Consider the following 24,709-nt stretch of genomic DNA (forward strand, 5'->3'; position numbering starts at 1 on the left):
TAAAGGTTTTTCACTGGGATGGAGGGAAAAACAGAGCGAGAACAGGAAGCGTGATGTACCCTCGTTTATTATGTACAAAGCTCTACAGCACAATGAAAAGTTCTCACGAGGCAGCGGGTGTGTATTTTTCTTTCGGCAGACGCACCAGCATGAAGCAGACCAAAACAGCACGACGGCAGAGTCTCGGAAGAGTGTTAAAAAAACAATCTGCATTGTTTTACATATAAATACAGTTAAAAACATCATGTTTTACAAGTGTGATATGCTAGCAACGTTGCCTTAATCTCACCCCCGTTCAAAGAAATGAAACTCCTTACCATTTGATTACAATTGTTTTGCTATGTTGCTTCTGCAAAGCCGCCCTGTTGGATGAGAGGATGTGACGATCGAGAACATGCAAATGGACCCAAATTGTATCTGTCAAATCAAAAATACAGCTTTCCTGCCCTTCCAAGAAGACGGCTGTCACGGTCCCTTTACCCCATTAGTGTTTTCTTAAACCTTTAACATTCTGTCACAGTTAAGAGTAAAAACATCTAATGAAGCGTCATGAACTGTTCTGGTAAAAACTCTTGCAGCACATCAAACATCTAGCTATCTGCAGGATTGGTTTGTAACATCACTTGCATATAGAGCTTTAATGTACAAATATACACAATAAATCAGTCATATATTCCTATCCACTGATCAACGGCAGCCTATTTATGAAACTATAGACACGTTATACGAAACATGGCCCAACACAAAGATGTGTAGGAAAATTCAAGGCATAACCATTTCACACAAGGATGCAAAGTGGCACTGTGCAGTGTTTTTTTTATGTCTTACCAGCAGATGGCGCTAAAACCAAGAGTTGAGTCTTTGCCTTTTGAGTCTTTTGGGTTGAGTCTTTGCCTTTTGTTTGTCACACAAGGAAAATGGTTTTTTTAATATTAGTGCTGTTTTTTTCTCCTTTTGTGAGTGTTACGGTCATTAAGTCCAACAGGGTGGGAGTATCAGATATAATGTCTTTATAAGTGCAGATTACGTGTTTATTTAGTTCAGTACTGCCTAGCTTTAATGCCTTTACACTGAGAGAAAAGGTCTGCACTGCTGACGGCGTCCACTTGTGTTACTGATGCTGATTTAAATAAGGAACAAAACACTCTTGCTTAGGCCTTAGTCTACAAGGTTACACATTGTGAACATAATGGATTCAGATTCATTTCCGAATTCAGTTCTAACAGAAATGCATTACTGCATTTAACAATGATCTTAGAATGTATGAATTATCGAAGAGCCGTTGCATTTGGGTTTTAAAATTTACCAGAATCCTAAACATGAAAGCAACAGTCTTGAAGTCTTTAAAAAAATGGCTGAACAGGTCTAGTGAGTGATTTGGGTAAGGCAAGACAATCGAATCTGACACTAGGACATAAACCTGATTCCTCAAGTAGTGGGTAGCTACTTTCATCATAGTGCATCGATCATTTCAGCATAAGCCCCAGTCAACCAATGGCATTTCTAATACCTATTAGGAATCCTTAAATTGGACACACACTTGTCAAGTGCTTTGGTTAATTTGCCCACCACCGGCTTTTCAGGTTTGAATTAAAAGGGATTTGTGCATTTTCAAATGCAAATCACAGATGCTCATCCTTTGAATACAGTGATACAGTCTTTTAAATGTCGTGACACCTGTAGCCTTCGGTAACGCACAAGCTTATGAATGCAACACCAGCCCTTGGCAAGACTGAAGATTGTCCATACACATCACTTGAACAACATAGGCAATGTTTTTGCAGGACAATAAATAAAAATAAGGGTGTTTGTTTTGTGATGGGGACATTTTGAAACTTTCGATCACTTTTTTCATTGCTATCAACGTTCTATGGTAGAATTTAACATACAGAAGAACCTCGATTAGCGTACACCTCATTTTTATGTTTATTTAACTCCATTTGTACTGTATTATAACTGTTCTCATAAAAAAAAACATACTTATATACAGTCCCTGACATAAGTTCTGTCGCCTATCCATGTTGTGGAAACAAAAGCTTATAACCTGACTTTAAATTTATCGATTGGTTTTAGAAATGACTCATATGAAAGCTGCAACCCTCCCAAATGATTTAATTTACGAAAATAAATTTGCTTTACTGCAGAAATATTGATCATTTAATGAACACAACAAGGTCAGATTTTGGCAAGACAAAAGTTCTGTCGCCTTGTCATATAATGCACCCAGTCCTAGTTTACAGCCTCACCTGTGCTCACTAATTGATTGGTTAATTAGTGGGTGTGTGTATAAAAAGAGCTCCAGCACCTCAGACCTTCACTTGCACTGCAACTTGACCTCTGACAATGTGCAAAAAAATCCATCCTGCGACCAAAGCCTTGATTCTCAAGACGCTGAAGACCAAATCCACTGCAGAGGTGGCTGGCACCTTTAATGTGTCTCAGCGTCAAGTACAAAGAATTTTAAAAAGATTTGAAGAGACTGGAGATGTTTTTGACAAGCCCAGGTCCGGCAGACCCCACAAGACAACTGCTTGGGAGGAACGTTTGTTGGTTAGAAAATCCAAAGCCAGTCCCTCTTCCACTGCAGCAGCGCTCCACTAGGCCTGGTCACCTCAAGTCCCTGTGTCAACTAGAACAGTTTGTAGGATTCTGTCTTGAAATGGCATCCATGGTCAAATCAGTGCCCAGAAGCCAGCACTAAAAAAAAGGCAGGTAAAAAACCATGTGGAAAAGTGGCAGAAGGTGGATTTCTCAGATGAATCTTCAGTTGAATTATACCACAGCCGCCGCAAATACTGCAGAAGACCTACTGGAGCCCATATGGATCCAAGATTCACCCAGAAAACAGTCAAGTTTGGTGGTGGAAAGATCATGGTCTGGGGTTACATTCAGTATGGGGGTGTGCGAAACATTTGCAAGGTGGAAGGCAATATCAATAGCCTAAAATATCAAGAAGTATTAGCTACATCTTACATTCCCAATCATAAAAGGGGTCAAATTTTGCAGCAGGATGGTGCTCCATCTCATACATCCATCTCTACATCAAAGTTCCTCAAGGCGAAGAAGATCAAGGTGCTCCAGGACTGGCCAGCCTGGTCACTAGACATGAACATCATTGAGAATGTTTGGGGTAGGATGAAAGAGGAAGCTTGGAAGACAAAACCAAAGAATTTTGATGAACTCTGGGAGGCATGTAAGACTGCATTCTTTGCTATTCCTGATGACTTCATCAATAAATTGTATGAATCCTTGTCAAACCGCATGGATGCGGTCCTTCAAGCTCGTGGAAGTCACACAAAATATTAAATATGGCTTTAATAGCACCACAACGTCATTCACCAGTGTTATTTGTTTGATTTCCACCTTACATTCTGTGGGCGACAACTTTTGTCCTGCCAAAATCTGACCTCTGTGTTCATTAAATGATCAATATTTCTGCAGTAAAGCAAATTTATTTTCATTAATTAAATCTAATTTGGGAGGGTTTCAGCTTTCATGAGTCATTTCTAAAACCAATTGATGAATTTAAAGTTAGGTTATAAGCTTTTGTTTCCACAACATGGATAAGCGACAGAACTTATGTCAGAGACTGTAGCCTGTAACTTTCATATATTAGCGAGTCAACAGGGGCTAGGAACCGATTATTTCGATTTGCATTATTTCTTATGGGGAAAATTGTTTCGGATAGCAAACAATGCAGGTAGCCACCAACTTTTCGTAACTGATTATGGTCGTTAACCGAGGTTCCACTGTATTAACACTATGAAGTCTATGCTCCCTTCAATCAAAAGAGAAAAGGAGATGTAAATAGGGTCTAGATGAACCAACTGATTGAATCAGCTGTTAACAGGGCCTGTTATCGAGCAGCTTTTCACTGTTATCCATGGTCACGAGCTCCTATTGTAGTGAATGTAAATGGACTACTACTGTTATCTTTTAGTGGTTTGTTCACCTAAATCCTTCTGTAGAACAGTACACTGAAAGAAGTGACAGATTCATACAGTGAGTGCATCTTTCATAGTACTTTCTTCTATTTGATCCTGTGTTTCCAGTTTGCCCTCTCCCTGGTGTCCAGTTTCTTCCATGGTACCCACATTCTCCGCCCCCCGCACTTCCTGCTCTTCATCTTCTTCATCCTCCCCATGAGTGGACAAAGCTGACTTAGTGCTGTTTAAAGTAGCGTTAGAGTCTAGGGGCGGCTCAGGGAGACCGGTGCGCAGAGGTGGGGCGGAGCTTGGCACAGGGGCGGAGCTTGCCACAGGGGTGGAAGGCTTGGAGGCGGGCGAGCTGTTCCACGGGGGAGGGTCACCGTGGGCGGCCCTGAACCGGGGCAAGGCCTTAGCGGGGTAGGCGGTGGCACGATCCGGCGTGTACTCACGGATCTCGCCGGGCTCCAGCGGCTCGGGGCTGCACGGGTCGTGCTCGCTGCAGGACAGGCGGCCATCCAGTTTGGAGATGAAGAGCATGCCATCACGGTGCTCCGCACAGTACGAGCTCGGGCACATCTCACAGAATGACGCCGCCTCTTGGCTGCACAGATCACACTGATGCCAGGGGCACTCCCAGCGCCCTACCAGTCACATGCACACACACACACATATACGCACACACACATGCAGGCACAGGCACACACCCATAAGCATGCACACAAACATACACACACCCCAAATACAAAGCTTACTAGAACAATAAAGAACTGAATGATCACAGCACTAACATGAGATTCACTTCCATGTATATTTGGAAACGGTCCCTCAGAGAGATGATAAACTTTCAGCTCAAAATGTAATTTTGCTAAATAATTCCACTTGGTGGCTTGAGTTAACCAGGAAATCCAAGCAAGCAAAGCAGAATCCTGAGGAAGATGTTTACTTTCAGGACTACTTTGGCTGCCATGTTAAAGAAGGCCTTAGCTCCATGCTAACAGCAGTTAACTACTTTACCAGGACCTCCGTTTACAGCCCTCAGCACCGACGCAGAAGTCTCGCACAGCTTACGAGACGCCTGCTCCATACTTTGCCGTGACTGACCTGCGGGCCGCTTGGTGAGGTTGAGGCAGTCAGCGTGGTACACCTTCGGACAGCCGGGCCTCTTGCACGAGACCATCTGCCCCCCGTCGCCGCAGCTGAAGCACTCATCCTCCCGCTCCTTGGGCAGCTCCTGAGGCGACCTGCGCTTCACCTGGACCTTCTTCTTCAGCTTTCTGCCCTTATCATCCACCGCGGGGTTGTTCTCAGGGACACAAGAACGGAGGAACTTTATACCTTCGAACTTTCTCATATCATATGCCAGCATTGATGAAGTGAGAATGCCATTTGGTGAGAATGGATTTGTAGTGTGGTGTCTGGTGGTATAGTGGTGTTGGTGTTTGGAGGTGGAGGTTAATAGTAATACCATAGTAAAAGCTTAGGTATTTACCTTAGGCCTCACTCCTATGAAGCCACTGCAATTGGGGGCACCACATTTACACACAGTTTTCCCATTGCCCAGACACTCAAGATTATAGTTGAAAGTTAATTCGGAGCCTTCAGAGAAAACATTAGAGTATTAGTGGGCTATTTTTAGTCTTTATGCTACAAATGGGATGTCAATTCACTGCAGCTGTGAATTGTGATTTTGGAATTTCCCATACTGCATCTTACCAACAGAAATGTCGACGAGCGCAAAAAGCCCAACTCGAGTGTCCCCGTTCACCGTCCATTTCTGGGTCTCACAGTTGGGCTGGCAGCTGTGGTTCATGAATCTGGCTTGGTTTCCCATTGGTCCTGCGTCAATAATACGGTCCTACCAAAGACAGCGGATATTAGAGACAGTATGTCATGTCGGGCCTTCTTCAAACTCCATGACGCTTAAGAAAACGCTAACATGGCCACATGCAAAGTCTTTTACCTTGTCTAGTGTAAGCATGTAGAAATTCCCGACGTCATTCTCCTGCGCGTGCTTGATCCGAGCTCGGCATTCCTCCTCGTCAATCACTTCCCCAACATACTCGCTTACAAATTCCCCCTGACGCCCAACACCAGACGACAAGTTACACCAGGGACTTAAGCCAACCCCACCAGATGACTGGTTACACCAGAGACTTAAACCAACCCCACCAGATGACTGGTTACACCAGAGACTTAAACCAACCCCACCAGATGACTGGTTACACCAGAGACTTAAACCAACCCCACCAGATGACTGGTTACACCAGAGACATAAACCAACCCCACCAGATGACTGGTTACACCAGAGACGTAAACCAAGACCACCAGATGACTGGTTACACCATGGACTGAAAGCAAACCCTCTGCAAACTGCAGTTTAACTAGAGTACGGGACTTCTGATACATTGTAGGTTCTAAAGAAACACCATTTCCTTTGATGTGAACACATCGGCGTGTTCTAAGGTTCTAACCTTCTTGATGTCGTGGCAGCAGCGCATGCCCCAGCCCCGCGCCAGCGTGCGGAAGATCTCCACCTGCGAGTACTGGCGCTTGGTGAAGCTCTGGTTCTGGCAGCGCTCGCCGGCGGGGCACACCAGCGGGTGGCACTCGTACAGCAGCATGCGGTTGATGCACTCCGAGTCCGTGCCGCACGGGCTCTCATCCTCCGCCTTGCAGTTGCAGCGCGGGATCTCGGACAGGTCGGCGGTGATGATCTGCACTTTGCCGATGGGTCGGTTCACCTGCGGGGTCGGGGGGAGAGGTTAAGAGGAGGCCATGAGCGCATAGGTAACCCCCCCCCAGCAGGTGCCTGCCAACATTAGGAAACTGAAGCGTTGGGGACCTTGATGTGCTTGTAAGGTGGAGGTTTCTTGTCATTGCGTCTGTCCTCCTGGAGCTGACGGAGTTCCTTCTCAGCCTGCAGTTCTCTGAACCTTCTGGCAGCTTCATCCAGAGCTGGGCAAATAGAAATAACACTGGAACTACAGCGGAGCAGTCTCACCATTCTTCTGTCTGATCTACACCAATCACAAAGTCTTCAGCACATCCAAAGGTATCGCTAATTTCTAAGTACGCATTAAAGTCTCCATAACAACCTTTCTTGTAAATGGAGTCAACCCCTCGTCCCATTTTTTCTTTGCTGTTGGCGTCTCCTTCCATATATGGAAAGACACGGGCCTGGTAGGTCCACAAGTAGTCGTGAGAGCCGAAGAAAAGCACAGGGAACTCTCCAACGTCATGTTTCATTCGCAGGATATTTTCCGGAATGCTCTCTGGATGGCTGACTTCTGCAGGCCACCATCTGGCAAAGCAGACACCATAAAACATACATAAATGGAGTGCCTGCAAAAGTATTTTTAAGAGATACAAAGAGTATCTTTAAAAGATTACTTGTAGCCCTTTATTTAGGAGTGTTGCCAGAATAACTGTTATGTTAGTTTCAGTACATGACAAATTAGAATATTATTGTCCGAAAAATGGAAACCATGACAGAAACACACGGTAGGAAAAGGAAAATGATGCAGATGTTCAATATTTTTTTAACTGTGATCAAATAAACTACAGAATTCCACTTATTTTAAAGATTTGGAAAGATTTTCCAAAGAAAGAAGCTAAAACAAGAAGAGTCTAACAAGCCCCCTCTAAAGCTGGGGGTCGCCTTTGCTGACCTGTATCGCCCTACTTTGACCCACACGACCTCCTTGTAGTGCGGTTTCTTGCCTGCCCGACAGTCATTGCAGTACCAGCTACCCTCCGGCATCTCGATGTTCAGACACTCTCGGTGAAAGGCCGCAGGACAGGACTCGCAGCACAGCAGACTACCCCCTGCAAAGAGCCAGGGAGCAGCGGGCCAATCAGCACACACGAAGGGGACCGATTACAACAAAGCCGAGACGAGCCGCTCCGCACTGACCTTCTGAGCAGACGAAGCACCAGCTGACGTTGACGTGCTCGTGGTTGCGGCAGCCCCGGCGTGGGGTGAAGTGGTTGGGACACAGGATGACGTTTGCGGCCAGGACCAAGCTGCCGGCGGGTATGCAGTAATCGGTGGCGTGGTATGCCACCGGGCACCTAACGCAGCGGACCAGGCGGCCTGGGTCATCACGTAGAGCACACGAGGGTGAGGCGTTTCACTCGGCACTCACGATGTTACCCGTTATCAGATCCTAGTTTTGATTTATGTACAAAGGAGGCACACACCTTTCGAGATGGCAGGGTTGGCCGCATTGCCCGGGTTGCTGATGAAGCAGGCCAGGCAGGCGTGCAGGGAACAGCGGAAGCCCCGGGTCAGGGGCACGGCCGGGGCGTGGCGGGCGATGCACTCGCTGTGGTAGAACCTCCCGCACGTGGGCACCACGCACCTCCTCACCTCCTCCCCGGGGCTCTTGCACACAAAGCATTCGTGTATGCCTGGGATTCACAAACACACATATTTCAGGTCGTTCGCTTCCCGCGGGGGTTTCCGCCGCCGTGCGGGACTGAGCGGGAATGCCCACCAGAGCTGCACTGCTGGCAGACGAACTTCCTGGTCGGACGCTCGGTCAGGCCGACGCACTGCGGGTGGAACGCTCCACAGCACTGGCCCTCGCACACAAACAGCTCGCCCTGCTTCTCACAAACCTGTCCAAATACACACAGGACACACACAAGGTCATCAGGTTAACGGCTGACAAGCACACCGTTACGTCTAAGGCTGTAAAATCATCCACTAATGATCATCTACTGATAGCTTTACGATGGTCTTAAAGATTTATAGGCAATATTTGCACAAAAGAATTTATTTCTTGTTGAAACCTTGGTCTTGTAAGATTTCTTTTATCTATAACTTGGTGTTGAACTAGTTGAATAACTGGTTATTCAAAATGAAACCTTTGAGAACTCACCTGACACACATTATCACTCAGGAGGTTTCCTCCCCCTTTCTCCACTGAGAGTTTTTTACTGGGCGAGAGTCCTTCATCACATTCATCTCTTATCTCAGAATTTACAGACAGGTCATCAAAGGCTTCCTTGGGTACACACATCTGAATGGTGTAAGCAAGAAATATTTATGTTTAAATGTTTCTATCAAATATTGTTCAACATCTTTTCATTTCACTCAATTTTTCACTTAAAAATTACATATCTGTCTAGACACATTTCAGACTGTTAGCAGTTTCTATAAACCCATTAAATATACATTTCATAAACATTTTAGGAGAATAAAACATGTCTGGAATTTACACAGAGGCCTGTGTCATACCTCAGATTCTGGAATTACTTTGTCATCACCAGCTGGCTCTGGTTGGACTGTCTCGGGGCTGATGGAGGTCATGTCGGCCTCCTTCTCCAAGTTCTCTGGTGCTGGGCCTTCAGAAGTGCGCAGAGCAGACTGCTTGCTCTTACTTTTTGACGGTCCAAGTCCTGCATCCAGAACACAGCAAGGATGTATAATTCCAACAACAAAAAAAGCAGAACACAGACAGAAGTATGACCTATGCAATATAGTGGAATGTTTTGATGGTGAGACTTTTATTTTGTCTCTTCATTCCATCCTTCACAATGTAGTGTGTGAAATGAGAGTTGGTGCTAAATGTGCTGTAAAGTAAATTTCATTTATGGGGTATGGCACATTTAAAGGGATGTTACTTCTATGTTTCTGAAGAAATGCTTCATTTCTTTCAGTGTCTTTTTTTGCTACTGTAACATTCTTGATTGTGACGATTAGGTGAGATATGAAACAAATGGGTTAATTAGTTCTCTGAACAATCTGTCCTTCTTCATTTCCCCTCAATAGGCTGTGAAATGTCCAGAGAATGAGGCAAAATGTATGCAGTAATTGTTTTAGAAGGAAATGATGTCATTACATAAGGAACTGTGATAGTAGAAAAGTCAACCGAATGAAAAACAGTCCCAGCAGCAATGAGTGCATGATTGTTTTTGTAACACATTTTCATTTTATATCTTACAAAGTATGAAAAATGGGAACACAGTTATTGAAATTACAAAGTTAAAATGAACTATGTTTTGGTAAATTATCAGCAAACCTGGATTAGCAGCATGTCCTTGAGAACCGTTTCTCTGAGACTTCACCTATGAAAGAATAATAACCAGGAATTTACAGTGTAGACTCTTAATCCACACTTGTTTGTCATAAAACCAGTAAGTTCAATTGTGATTTCACTCCAGCCAATGTCAGCCAAGTAAGAGATGAATGGGCAACTCGTCTACTGCTACAAATTGTGATTTCATACTCTTTACTATTTTAAAAGGCAAATTACATAAAAATATTCACCAGTACCTTCTTTTTTGGAATTATAATTGGTTCAACTTCAAGTGCACTTTCTAGAATTTTCTTGGTAGGTTTTCTTTGCCTCTTTGTGTTTAGAGAGATTCCATCACCTAAACAAAACAAATCCTTTGTGTTATGATTCCATTTCTAGACTAGTTTGATATGTTTCGCATATGCCCCTACAAAAGTTATGATAACCTATGAAAAGGCTAAAGCTAATGATAACCAGGTTCTTCTCTGAATAATATTCCATTGTTAACAATAAATCAATTAAAACTTGTAGCACTATGAAGACCAGGAACATATATAGGCCTACATACATATATGTATGGTGTATATATACACCAGGAATGCTAGTCCTAGTCTCTGGCCAGCAAAAAAAATGTTCAGTGTAGAATGGCTTAATTGCATGAAGTTACTCACCAGTTGTAGAGGATTTCTGAACTGTAAGCTGTTCTCTGGAACAATTTTCACCATATGGGGAAGGGACCGCTTCTGGAGGTGGAGTTAGTGTGTCTACAGTCATCACCTGTCCCTCCTGACATGGAATACTCTCTATGGTGGGAGGAGTCTTAGAGATTTCTTCAGGGGGAGGAGTCTGAACTTCAGGCAGCAAGTTTAGAACACTTTCTCCTATCCCTTGATGCTCTTGCGTCTCAGGCAACTTCTCATTGACATCTCCACAACTGTTTTTTATAACCTGAAGATTGAGAAATTATATGTACAAAAATTTTAGTATTCATCTAAACACAGAAAGTAACAACCATACATTCAATTACCTTTCGTGTGGTTTCAGCTTTCTTTTTGATTTTCTTCTTAGTGGCAAATATCTGATCATATTCCTCCGTCCACTCTATGAGTCTTTTGCTAGGCTTTCTGATACGTTTACTCTCTGTGAAAGACAAGAATTCAGAGCCAATATACATGAAAAGTAAACAATATATATATATTGCTATTTCTTTAACCAATCACCTTACCTGTGGGAAAACTAGAAACTTCATGGCTGCCCCTTGAAATGGTGGCTGCATTTATATCCACTTCTGTCTTTGGAGAAGTACTCGACTCTTTTGCACCTGGCATTAGAGCACTTTTATGTTCTGTAGGCAACATCTGTAGTTGTTCTTGTGTCTGGTCACTTATGACTTTTACATGCAGTGCACTTTTGTTGTCCTGGCCAAACTTCAACCAGCGTTTTTTAGGTACACTACCAATAAAAGTGTTCTCGAGGTTCTCGTTGGGTTGATTACATTCTGGGGTCTGTGTGCCCTCTGATTTCTCATTACACGCATTTTCTGACAACTCACGACACACATTATTACGCTTCTTCTTGTTCAGCACAGCATGACTTTTTTTGCTAGGTCTTCTAACACATTTTGGTACATTAGGATTTGTCTGACAATGGCGAATCACACAGCTATTGGTGCCTCCATCTTGAGGTGTCTTAGCATCCATTATTGGCTTAAATGTATTTGTTTTACCACGTTTGGAGCTAGACAATTTGTCCTGTTCATGTTTTTTGAGACTTAGTGAGGAACCCCAGTCTTTATCATGTTTTGCATTACCAAAATCATTCTTTATACCATCTTTTGGAATACAAGATGGCTCCTCCTTGATGAGCAGATTTGGAGGTAAAGGTTCCACTACCAAAGGTTTGCCATCTTTTTCCCGGCTATCATGCATATCCTTTAACAGCATCAGGATAGTGCTAAATTTATAATTTGCATCTGGTTGAAATGTAACGTCTTTGCAATTACTTTCATACTGCAGTGACTTGAAGGTTATTTCTTTCATATCTTCAAAATCTTGCAAATTAAACAGCAACGGAGATGAAGTGGAACTAATCGATACATCAGACCCATAATTCTCTTGTTTGAATTTTGATAGATTATGATCAATAGGATCAGGTGATATCAGACATGCCTCATCCTCTGATTTGATCACAACTTCACCTTTCAAAGAGGTGAGATCTGTAGATAGCCCTAAATCTTCACTCTTTTCCATGTCACTTTTAAAATCAGGACTTGCACCTCTTGGTGTCACTTTCTGTAAAGTGCAGGCCAATTCCAGCTTTTTCTTTTGAGCAGACACACATATGCTATCAGATAGATCATTCTCTGTTTCACCGTTTGGTACAGGTTCCTCCTGACTTGTGCTAGATGATAGCTTCTTCTGGAGCTCAACTTCTTCCAGAGCTCTCAGTGCTCTGGTCATGAGACGGCTGCTGGCAGGAAGACGTGCAACTCTCCTGTCAAGAGCTTTCTTGGCTTCTACAGACAAGTGTTCAAGTCCTGTGATTTGACTGTCTTTAGACTTCGTATTTGCCGCATCAGGCATCTTGATCTTGCAAGACACCTTACCGAAAGAGCAATTAACAGATTTAATACCTGCACGACCGAATACCCCACTGGCTGGGCTTTTCCCTGCTTTGCTGAACCAAAGGCCACCCTGGCCCTCAGGGCTTTTCTTTGAATCTTTGTCGTTTGGGTTAGTGTTTTGTTTTGTAGGCTGATCAGCTAAAGAATTTTTTGAAGGCAGCTCACTGCCTTTGGGACATCTGCGGATTTGTGGCACTGAATCCATGTCAGAATAAGGACTGTCCACAGCTTCCTCCATCTTAGCTGTCTCACAAACCAACTCCTCAAGTTTCGTAAAAAGCACCGCTGCTGATTTTTTCGTCTTCTTGCGTTTAGACTTAATCAAAGTGTTCTGGTCTTTATGTGCAATATTGCCGTTGACTAGATGACCACTTTCGGAAGTCCCCATGGGCAAACGGGTCAATTTGTCTTCTTGGTCTCTTGTGGTTCCATCAACTGAGGTCTTTTCTGTGAATTCAGAAGTAGGTGTGGATACCCTGGGTTTCTCCAGGAAAAGTGCTTCTGCCTCAGTCACACCAGCAGTCCAAGAACTCAGAAACCTCTTGGGTACCTGGCGAACAGACACAGACAATTGCTTCGGCTCAACATCCATTTCATTTCACAGTTTAATTCAGTTCATTTAACAGAATTATTTTATTGCTACTCTTATAGTATTAATTATTACAGACTAATTACAGAGTATCTGCAGTTTTCATCTTGCTGTTTTCCCCCTCTCTTTGGACCAGGGAGGTTGTGAAACTGATATCCACCCACAAATATATGGGTGGCTTTCTCAGAGACCCAGGCCAGTTCCTCAGGTTCCCCAAATGTCTTGATGTAATACTGGCGGCAGAGTCTATCACATAGCTCTAAAATACCATAGCACAGAAAGAAAAAAGAAAAAAATAATCAACTTTTTGCATCTCTAGGAGGAAACCAGGAGATATGCGGCTTTCATGACACAAAGGCCAAATAAGGTCAAATTAGAAACTGCTGTGCCAAAAACTATTCTCAAGACTGAACGGTGTCATTTTGAATTTATTGAAAATATACTCAGATCTAGTGATACTAATGGATATATTTTTACAATTTATTGTTTGTTGCTTTACCTTATAAGAAACTAAAACCAGAATCCTGATACATGTTCATATAACACACACTAAAGTTCCTTTAAAATAATAATGTTCCATCAATATTTTCAATGTTGATACATTTGTTGCAAGAAACAATGAACAGGTGGTCTGTTGTACATTCAGGGATAACAAGTAAACGTTGACGAGCATGAACATACCTTTTATTTTGTGATAAGTTCCCGATACTGGATCAACAGTCACCCGACATGGCCACCATGGCCTACGGCTGAACTTGGCCCATATGATTTCACCTTCTAGGTATTGCACTGGTGGATGAGATTTTGTCTTTGGGTTGTTTATCTGTAGTAGACAGCAGAGAGAGTGTGTTAAATTTAATATGACAAATAATACTTCAACTTAACAGTTACATATTACCTACTTTGAAAGGAAATTGCATGTAAAATGTTCTTACCTTACACAGATTTCAGTATGGTTTCCAACAATGTTCTCAGAACATTAATAATGTGATAAAATTATAAATGTGATAAAAATGAAAATTATGTTAAACTCAGTGAAAATCCTGTACTATGTCACTTCTAGGGCACACAAATCAATAAAAAATGTTTACATTACCTATTTGCAGCAATCTGATGTTAAAAAAACATTCAAATTTATATATGAGAAATGCCATCCAATTACATTAAATCACTATTACAAAAATATGAAGTGAAAACTCCAGCTCCAACTTCATGCCCTTATTTTATAAATTAGGGCTGACTAAGTACTGTTTTTACGGAGTACTACACTCTTCAGTACCGGATGACTTTATATTCCATACACAGTTTGACATACATTGTTTATTTATGTTTTTTTATATTCTTATTAGAACACTAACTGTTTGCATGTGACCCATAATGCAATACTAATCAGCAGAGGTGTTTACCCTTAAGTTGTTGTTACTGAAAGAAATACTTTTTGTGTGATATTTGCCAGTATTGTGTGATTCTAGTCAAATATTGAATATTACTAATGCAAATACAACATACAGTCACAATAAATATTTACTTAGGTTTTACCCTAAACCTAAAATAAACTGTGCAGCTAGCAGGCCTCTCATGTAAACTGAACAAATCATTGGTGAACTCAGCACTGTTTTGGCTTTTCTGCATAGTTTAATGTGTCAGAATTAACACAGTATTGTCTTCCCTGCCATCTAAGCACATTACTGTTTCTCAAATGGGATGAACACCAATGCTTCACAATGCAATGTAGCATGTATATCTTAGCCAAAAGAACACTGGATGATTACTATTACAATAAGGTATTTTCCCTTAAAGAGCAGCCCTACTTTTGCTATGAAATGGATATGGAGTGATAACTGGCTAAGATTATAGCCATTAAAACTTGCCATTGTAACCTCAGCAGGGCTGAGCAGGGAGGCTGCACTGTGACCCGACTCTTCTTCAAAATGGCCGTCCTGCTCCACCGATGTGCTGGCATTTGAACGTTTGCCTTTGGACAAAGAGGTCTTACCGGTGAATTTTACCTTTTTACTTCTCTTCATGGTGAAGTCATTTTTAGGGCTAACACAGGAGTTTTCCATTGCAGACTTTGCATCCGAACCCTCATCTTCATCTTCATCCTCATCCTCGAATAAAATTGATTCAAAGTGTAGGCCATTGGCAAACGGACTGGATGAGTCCAGACTGAAGTCAGGACTGGGAGGGGACGTGCGGTTGTTGTCAGCCCTAGTATCGGGCACAGCTGTGTCCATTGCTTGGGATTCTGTGAGATATGTGTGTCAGTCAGCTTAAACTGGCAACCAGGTGCCCCCACAGTCATGCAGAAAGCATTTTTACAGCATTTCAGGATCCCTGCCCACAGAAAACACGGTCCAGACAACTTCCCACACAAAGGTCAGGTACTGAAACCTTTTCAAGGGGCTGTAAGGTTGGCAGTAGTCCGGGGTTGTGTGCTTTTAACTGGAATCAGACCAGAAGGCAGGAGTTGTGGCCAGGTGCCTTGCCTCTGTGGAGTGAAGTTGTCCATGTGACAGACAGGCTTAACAGCTCTTTTGGACTGCTGTAGACCTAAGCATCCAATGCATGCCACAGTGACACCTGAGACTGATATACTGTTAGGGCTCCAACCTGAAAAAAAACAAGCACACGTACAATTAAGGAATAAAAATCAATAAAATCATAAAGATGACATACAACACTTACACTCGCGCGCGTGTGTGCGCGCGCGCCCGCGCGTTCCATGTGTATTCTAAAATGATCGCGGATAGGTTCGGTTTTTAATATTTACTCACTGTTTGCAATTAACAGTTCATCACGCATATAAAAGGCCTCGATCGAACGTGAAAAGGCGGAGAATAATGTGCAGTTACCTAAGGATTCCGCACGCTGTTAATATGAATACAGAAACACCGCCTGGATGTGTGGAAGAGCGCGCGGCAACACGCTCTCTAAACACCCGTAAAGTGCTCGGCGCGAGCCTGCCACAGTATCAGTGATGTTAGGCGCACATATATGACACACTATGGTGACCACTGAAGGCGAGGCGAGCTCTGTCTGCGACTGTCATCTTTCTGAGGAAGTAGAAAACTGAAAAGCAATTATGTCATAAATATCAAATAACATCGGCGTGCGCCTTGTAATTAGAAACAGCTCGCGCGGAAATGTTACTCAGTCATTACAACGTCCTTCTCTCGGACAGACATCAACACTGGTCCCAACACACTGAGACTCACACTGGTCAACTTGCTAATAAAGCATGAATAAAATGATGATCAATGAAATGCGGACGAAATCTTACCATTCACATGTCGCCTATAAGAATTATTACTAAAAACTCTTCGTTTCTGCGTTCGAAATGGCCTTTTTTCCAAAATTGTGAAAGTGGATCAACAAATCCCAAGCAGTAGCAGCACTAGGCCAAGAACCTGAGCCCATATTCTTGCCACTCAGGCTAGCTATTACTCTACCAGCGGCCCCTTCTAAATAAAAACACACCAAAGACATCCATCACACTCACAGACAGAGGAGGAAAACCCTGTGTCTTCGCGGCATTTCAGCTGCACGTTTCCTCCACGTTGCGTTACGCAAGCTGCACTTTTCAATTTAAATGATTATTGTTTGCTTTCTGTCGACCTGCCCCTGGTTCTGTTTCAAGCGGTGAGTGTCCGTGTCTATGAGCAGCCAATCGGCACGGCTCCCCAACCCCTTGTGCTGCGGTAGCCCCCTCAGCCCTGAGGTGCACTTGGTACTTCTTACTTTGCAGCAAAATAAAACTATATATTCGCATACAGCGCTTAAACTAACCTAAAACCGCACTATGCATGCGTTAAATATAATTCCTTTAAATTGCTACTCATTTTGAAGTCACTTGATCAGATAGATGTGGGTTTATATATATGCCATATCAATGCAGTGTGTGTTTTTTTTAAAGATGGCAAAATTCACATTGGCCAAACATCTGGGTGAATCCAGCACTCCGTTGTTCGGTCGTTGTTTATGCGGGATGCAAATCCAGTTCTGTAGCCTCTGGTGCTTCAAAATGGAGTCTACTGCTGAAACAGGCCACAAAGTGTTAAAATTTCGAGTTGATGTAGGCTACACATTCGAGAAGTTAAGGTTGCACTTGGTTAAAACATTTTTTATCACGTCGAGTTGTATACAAATCAGTGGTCAATACAGGGTACTTAATTTACAACTGACACTACAGCGCAACAAATTGAATTTTGGTGAGGATTTTAAGAGTGACATAAACTGTATACGCAGGAAAACGTCGTGCAGATCGGTGTTACACGATCAGATCCTGTACTGACACAACGACATTTGCACGGAGCTGTGCACATTTCTGCGCAAAACAATTTTCTCATTGCAGTGACAGCGCGTGTCGCAGATTATTGTTTATTACAGCTTTTTTTTCTTTTGGGAGGGGGCGACACCATTTTAGTCGTCAACCATGTTACATCAAGCCAGTGTTGACGTTAAAGGTAAAAGAGCGACTTGCGACGCGAATAAAGAAATACGTCATATTTTGTCTCTTCTCGAAGGCTTTTATATTCAAAGTCTCAGTTCTTGGGTGTATAAATACAGGACAGGATATATGTGTATATTGCTTCTCTGACGTGCACCCTACAAAAAACCCCGTTGTGCATAGGACAAACTATCCACTTTGATCATTTCTCCATCTAAATTACTTTATACGTGCCTTTCTTTGGGCTGCGGCCCTAATTGTTTTGTCGCGTGGAGCATTTACTGCGAACGTGCCTTCCAAAGAAACGCGTGATCAAATACGGCGCGAGCTGCAGTGTGGCGTTTGATCTGCGAGGGAGACTCGTCGCTGTTGCAGGCAGGCAGCCGGGCCTGCAGCGGAGCGCCGCCTGAACAGCGCCTCAGCGCAGCGAAACTGATAGCTGCATCACCAAACTTTTGCACGTCACCGAATTATAGGCAGGCCAGAAAAACGAAGGCAGCAAGTTTTAATCACAGCATCATGTTGCTCGTTTTAAATGATAATATTCTGTAAAGTGTAAACGGAGCCTTTTGTTTTGATTGCACTATTGTCCTATAGAATTCTATTTTCTACTGGTTGCATGTGATAAATGTAAATAACTCGTCAACTTAACACATTAACCTCCATGTTATGATTGTATAGGGTACTTGAAATGTGTATGTGCAGTCATATTTTTGTGCTTATCCAAAATAAGTAATGATGGAATCACGTATACAATTACTAAGTTGACATAAGGAGAAACCATGTTTTTTTTAATACAATAAGTACAAAATACAATAATCTGGCTGATTATTCCATAGTAGTTTAAATAATAATGCAAGACAGTGATACCAGTCAGCTGAAAGCTCCGATGTATAACAAAACTTAATATTTTTTATCAATCCACAATGACAATGTGATATTTTAAATTAATAGTAAATGTAAGATATTGTAACTGTTGTGACACTCACCCATCTCCCACACCTGCTGCTGAAACATCAAAATTCTAATAATTTTGTTTAATAAATATAGTTTAGTGTCGTTGCAAAATGTGTTTGTTAATATCAGTGGGCCTTTCTGTTTCTTGTGATTTTGCATTCCGTCAGCGGTTCTATAAAGGAACAAAAAATATTGATTAATCCATAGTTTTCAGGCCTACACTGATTTCCATTGCTTCTTGCGCCCCCTCGTGGCAAATATTTTTCTTGACCTCTTACCCTTCAGTAGGGTATTGAATACAGCCAATAATTGGTCCTGAGGACAAGCACGTTGCAAATGTATTTAGTGTGCAGAACAGAAAGAGCAAAATACAGAATTCACAAAGGGGGACAAAATTCATAGCAAATACGTTTTATTTTTTTTATAAATTTATCAATTTATACATTTTTATGCATAAATGTACGTGCAATTATTAATACGAGTGTCCTATCACACGATTTTATTAACACGTGTAATGATAAGAAACAATATGAAGTATTATTTAACTTTTCTTGATAAGTCCCATATTTTTGTAAAGCAGGTAAAAAGTAAAACATCCAATGCAGTAACAGTCACTACCACCAGGGGTCAGCACAACTCAACACAAAGAGTTAACGCGGCAACTCAACGCGGCAGACTGCGTTTTCGAAGGGTTTGTGTCTCAATACAGTTAAATGTTTTATAGATAACGTCAGGCTTAAATAAATGAAATTAGCTACTTTAGCTACTCAATTTTAAAAACTCAATTCAACTGTTCACATACTTATGTACACTTTTTGAATGTTGCCCCTATTGAATGTGATGCGGTGAATAAGCACTCAAGTATCTCAGAAAATACTTTAATTCAACTTTATTTCAATAGGTTCTTCAGAAAATACCTTAAAAACCACCTTTATTCCATCCAGTTCTTCAGAAAGGCAATGTGAAAGCCCTTGCAGAGATCCACTAATCACCATAAAAAGTCTGATAACCAGGCATGTTGACAGACAATATGAAACCTTGTGATGTGAACGGGAGTGTATTCGTAAGTGCAAAATTAGGATCAAATCATGACTGCTTCCAGTATGGGATTTTATTAAACAATATACAAATAAGCTCCATAGCTCCAGAACCATCTTTTGGCTTTGTTTCACATTAAGTGGTAGGCCAAGTCCGTTGCTTTTCAAAGCCACAAAAAGAACCTTTAGCGTTGCTTAATGTGTCTTTGTTTGTTTATGATGACAGAGACTCAGTGGGGCGGTGGGCCTTTATGACTGCTGAATAGTTCACTGTGCTTGAGCCGCACTCCCTCAGTCCAGCAGTTCATGGAGGCTGGGGGTGTCTGGCTGTTACCCACTCACAAAGATCCGGAGGCCCACGCTTCTTTCCACTCCTTGTGTGTGTGTGTGTGTGTGTGTGTGTGTGTGTGTGTGTGTGTGAAACCTCTTCCTGTTGTTTGAGATTCCACTCTCCTCCCCCATTGCTACCCCCCAACCTCTGACCCCAACCATCCCAGCTGTCAGCTGTCTTTGCTTGTGACAGCTCTCTCCTTCCTTTATATTCTCTCTCTCTCTCTCTCTCTCTCTCTCTCACTCTCTCTCTCCTATGTTGTCATCCTACTTTATTACCCATTTGTACTGATGTCATTGTCCATCAGATTATGTGTCTCAATATCTTATGTGTGATGGCTTTAAAATTTTAGCACTGAATACACATTATAAAGTCTGTTGCAAGCATTAAATGACCATGGCTAAGAAAAATATGTCATAGTGGTTTTCTGGTTTTGTGAATGCTATAGATGCATGTCCTGTTCAAATTTGCTAAAAGAAGCCATTTTTTCTTTTACTTTGTTCATGGCAAATATTTAGATTTTTATAGTGTTTGATAAGCGATGTTTCAAGTAATAGTAACATTATTCCTTTTCTCTTTTTTCATTTGATTTGACTCATTTTGACATTTACTGTGAGTTCTGTAACTTCTCTGACATGCCAGAGCTTCTGTGGAATCACCCTGTCACATGCACAAGCCCAAGTTGAACTGAAACATAAAACAACAACCGTATCCAAACACGAAGAAAAGGACAGAGCATCATGGAGAACTGAGCTATGCTTCCAACGCCTGGGAAGTCTTATATAAAGACCGACAAAGATGATAATAAGCATATTGCATATTCCACATCCTCATTTCTCATCCTGTTCTTACATGAGGCGATGCTGGAGTAATGTCACTGAAGTCCAAGTTTAGACCGTTCAAAGTCCAAACGTAATCACAGAGTGAATGATACAAGCATATAATTTTACTTCATGTGGTAGAAGAAATTGCATTCTGCATGCTGCTCTTAAACCAAACAAGTGTGACGAAGAAGCGAAACAGAAATGGAGCTTCACGCTGGACTTCCTACCAGGTTCCCTTCCTGGTCTTGGGGAGCATCTGCATGCATCAATTCAAAGTCAATTCTGCATAAATCAAGAGTCCCTCAAAACACACACACACACACACACACACACACACACACACACACACACACACACACACACACACACACACACACACACACACACACACATACACACACACACACACGCTTCCACACATATACTTTACTTTGCTTGGCTTTCCCGTTGTATGAAAAACCGTCCTTTGCCCATCAAGCTTTAAGGTTGGTTATGTCCATGGCTATAATTAAATATGACATTCACCAGGAATTTCCAGTCTGCTCCACAGGCCTGTGCATAGAGCCAGCCAGACAGAGAAACCCCTGTTCTCCACTAGATGGAGTTAGGAGCTCTCTCCTCTAGCTTTCATCCTATATGCATGGCATACCCTGGAGGACTCTTAGAAAGACTAATTAGACACCATTCAGCCTGACTCTGTTTTTGTTTAGTTCGTGTAATCATTTAAGCTCATTTAAACATGGTAATAGTGTTTGCATATATATATATATATATATATACACATATATATATTCTTTGAACCAGTCTTTCAAAAATGTAAAAAATGAAAAAGAAAACCCAGTCCATAAGGGGTCATCATTCTGATGAAGCATGCAATGCCCTCTCGGTGAGAACGACGACTGTGGTCATTCTTGACCGCTCCACGGCTGCAGTGACACACACATATCCAATGACATGGATATGCCACCTGCCGAGCAAACCATGTGCTCAGATAAATTAACCTGCATTAAAAAAAAAGTCATTTCAATGATTTTGTTCCACACCAGCCAAAGCCAAGGCCTTTCAGGGTGGACATTCCCTTGCATACATGCACATGTGTATAAAAAAATGTGATGAAAAGAAGAGGAAGTCTTCAGGGCTTTCTAAGCACCATTGGCGGGCGGAACGTTCTTCCCCATTGGCGGGAGGACACTCTTGTAGCCGGAGAATGGGAGGGAGAAGAATAATGTGCAGAAGGAACCAGCCGCCTGACACAAAGTGCACTGGACCGGTCCATTCTGCCATTGGTTTAGGGTGGGAGGTGTGTGTGTGTGTGCGTGTGTGAGTATGGGGGGGGGGGGGGGGGGGGTCTTCAGGAGCCCGGGACCTGCTCTTAATGAGAAATTCCTGGGGATTTGGAGGGGTGCAGAGGTCTTCATTTTCTCACTGCGCCCATGGGCCCCCGGTGCGGGGAGGCGCGGGCTCCTTTTGAGCCGCAGCGTGCTGAAGGAGAGGAGTGCCATTGAGATGGCAGGAGGAGAGACTGGCGGGGGGAGACGGGATTATGCATATGAGCCTGCGCCTCGTTGTGCAGCCTGCCACCTCCTTGAACAGGGGTGTGTGGAGGGGGGGGGGGCTGAGATGGCGGAGCTCCTTTGGGGAGGCGGCGTCGTCTCTTCTTCAGGAACTAATGCTGCCAGTGTCTAATTAAAGGAATAAGCCGGGGCGAGATGAGAGGCCCGACGCCCCAGCCGGGCTGCTGGGGGCTCAGCGAGGGTACCGCGGGTCCACGGGTCCTCGGAGTCACGGGGCCCCCTCGCTCGAGGCCCAGCGCTCCGGAGCCCACTGACCCCAGCCACAAAGCAGCAGGAACGGACATTGTGTGAGCTCCCACGCGGGCAGCAGACAAACAAACCCACCCTGGGCTGATCACGGCTGTCCCAGCCTGGAGATGAACTCCACCTTCAGAAAGGAGCCCGACATGTGGGCCAGAGCTGAGCGGTTTGATGGGCATGGGAGAGCAGCAGAATGCTATAACACCCAACATGGGGTACGCCATAAAGATTAGCTCCAGTCCAGCATCAACAACAATCTGACCTTCACAGAACTCTTTTCTCCAGGTTACTTTTTTTTTTTGCATATTCATTTTCAACTCGAGATAAAAGCCACTGCAGGTGGTAGAAAGTGGTGAGTGGAGGAAAACATCTCCTCTATTCAGATCTCCTCTTTAGCTCTCACACAGGCTTCCAAAGACCGTAAACGTCCTGTGCCCAGCCTGGGCAGATGGCTGAAGACTCCCTCTCATTTGCTCCTACTGTCTGAGGCTGTTCAAGGCCATTAACACTGGACATGTGTCAAATGATTGAGAGACAAGGCCACTCCACCCTCACTTCTCCCTATATCCAAACAAAAGGACATTTTTGGACTCAAATCTTTTACAGCATCTGTTCTCTGATGTGCGTAAGCTTCGTTTAAGCTTCAGCTCAGGAACAGGATGCTGCTCTCTGGAAGGCCAGTTAGAGAAGATGATGTCCAAGTTGCCTGGTCCTCATAGCCACCTGGAGATGCTTCTCAAATGCGAGCAACATCCCAGATCGCCTTGTCAGCCTTAACTTGATTCCGAAAATGGGACAAGCAATGATTGCCCCTTAACAAAACCTTAACCAGCCTAGGGTCACTGTGCACAGAAGAGGCCGTCAGTCGGTTTCTCGACGCAGCCCCCGATTCTGACGTGCACTTTGCTCCATCACAGACCCAAGCTGACCCGACTCGCCCCACCGCTCGGCTGTCTGGGGCAAGCGAGAGGGCTGACCCGTGGGGGCAAGATGACTGAGGTGTCCTGGCAACGGTCTGCCCCACTGGACGAGTCTATTTACCCAGCATCAGAGACAAAAGCCAGAAGTCTCAATCTGGCTGCGGGACAAAGACACCCAGACGCAGCTCGGCTGTCTTCCTGGCAGTACTATAAACACCCTATCTCTCCCGTGTCAGATGCTTGGCACAGCACCGGAAAGAGTAAAAACAACTTAAGCCTCGAAGATGTCTTCCGCCCGTAAATCTAAGACGTCCAATTAATTAGTTTATTAAGAGGAGGTGGGGCGGGAAGTTGGGGGGTGCACCTCCTTTTGGTTGTTTCCAGACAGGTTTAATGTGCATTTAGGGCCTGACAATAGCCAAGCCATTCAAATGCAAAAATGAAGTATATGGAGCAAGCCAGTTTTTGCGTCCAGTGACTCAGGCACCAATTGAGAGGCAGCGGGGCATGACGAGGGACCTGCCCCCAGCAGTCCCGCCACCACAGGCTGATGGGAGCGATTGCCAGAGAGAGAGTGAAAAAAAAAGACACGGCTGGGTTCTGGATGGAGGGGGTGGGGTGGGGTGGGGGGTGGTGATGGTGGTACTGGTTTTGGCAGAGTGGAAGGGGCGGCAGAGGTGGTGGGAGGGGACCCGGCCGTGAAATGGCGCTTGCAAAAGAAGGGGGTGGGCCCCCTCATTGAGATGTCAATCTGAATCGCGGCTTTGTGAGATGAGGCCTGTCATCCAGCTGGAGATGGTGGAGTGATGGGCGGTGGGAGGGTGGTGGGGGTGGGGGTTATGACCTGACGCCGCCCGAGAGAGCTCCTCCCTTTTCCCCGTGCCCTCCGAACCCTCCTATAGACAAGCACAGCCCTTTCGGCTGTATGATGTGACCGCATAGGTTTTGTAAACCACTAAGCATGGTTTAGAACCACGGATTATGTCTGTATTGTCTTTATGGGGTCAAGGTGTGGTGGGATATTTTCTGTTCTGGACCACTTTGCTGTCCTGTGTAAGCACAGGAGCCTTACAGAATCCTGGAAGACTTTAGTGTCTGTGTCCTGGAACGTTAACCAGCTGGGGAAATGATCCTTGGCATGTTTATCCTACAGCTCCTACAGCAAGTCCTACAGCAGGAAAATATCATTCAAACTGTAAAAGCTATTTGTAA

At 43.6% G+C, this 24,709-nt stretch overlaps 1 protein-coding gene across 1 annotated transcript; it reads right to left on the reverse strand.

Moving 5' to 3' along the window:
* Positions 1-49: 49 nt before the first annotated feature.
* On the reverse strand, positions 50-16,908 carry nsd1b (nuclear receptor binding SET domain protein 1b). Its single transcript, XM_076979472.1, has 23 exons — positions 16,667-16,908; positions 15,036-15,777; positions 13,846-13,987; positions 13,251-13,423; positions 11,178-13,125; positions 10,980-11,092; positions 10,624-10,900; positions 10,210-10,310; positions 9,956-10,001; positions 9,172-9,332; positions 8,813-8,953; positions 8,426-8,549; positions 8,130-8,339; positions 7,843-8,022; positions 7,598-7,754; positions 7,025-7,230; positions 6,772-6,884; positions 6,401-6,670; positions 5,890-6,006; positions 5,643-5,784; positions 5,419-5,525; positions 5,031-5,232; positions 50-4,570 (listed from the first exon to the last, which is right to left on the reverse strand). The coding sequence occupies exons 2-23, from the start codon at positions 15,399-15,401 to the stop codon at positions 3,996-3,998; spliced, it is 5,871 nt and encodes a 1,956-aa protein (XP_076835587.1). The 5' UTR covers positions 15,402-15,777; positions 16,667-16,908; the 3' UTR covers positions 50-3,995.
* Positions 16,909-24,709: the final 7,801 nt, after the last annotated feature.

This window comes from Brachyhypopomus gauderio, chromosome 18, assembly GCF_052324685.1.
Source record: "Brachyhypopomus gauderio isolate BG-103 chromosome 18, BGAUD_0.2, whole genome shotgun sequence".
Lineage (NCBI taxonomy): Eukaryota > Metazoa > Chordata > Actinopteri > Gymnotiformes > Hypopomidae > Brachyhypopomus > Brachyhypopomus gauderio.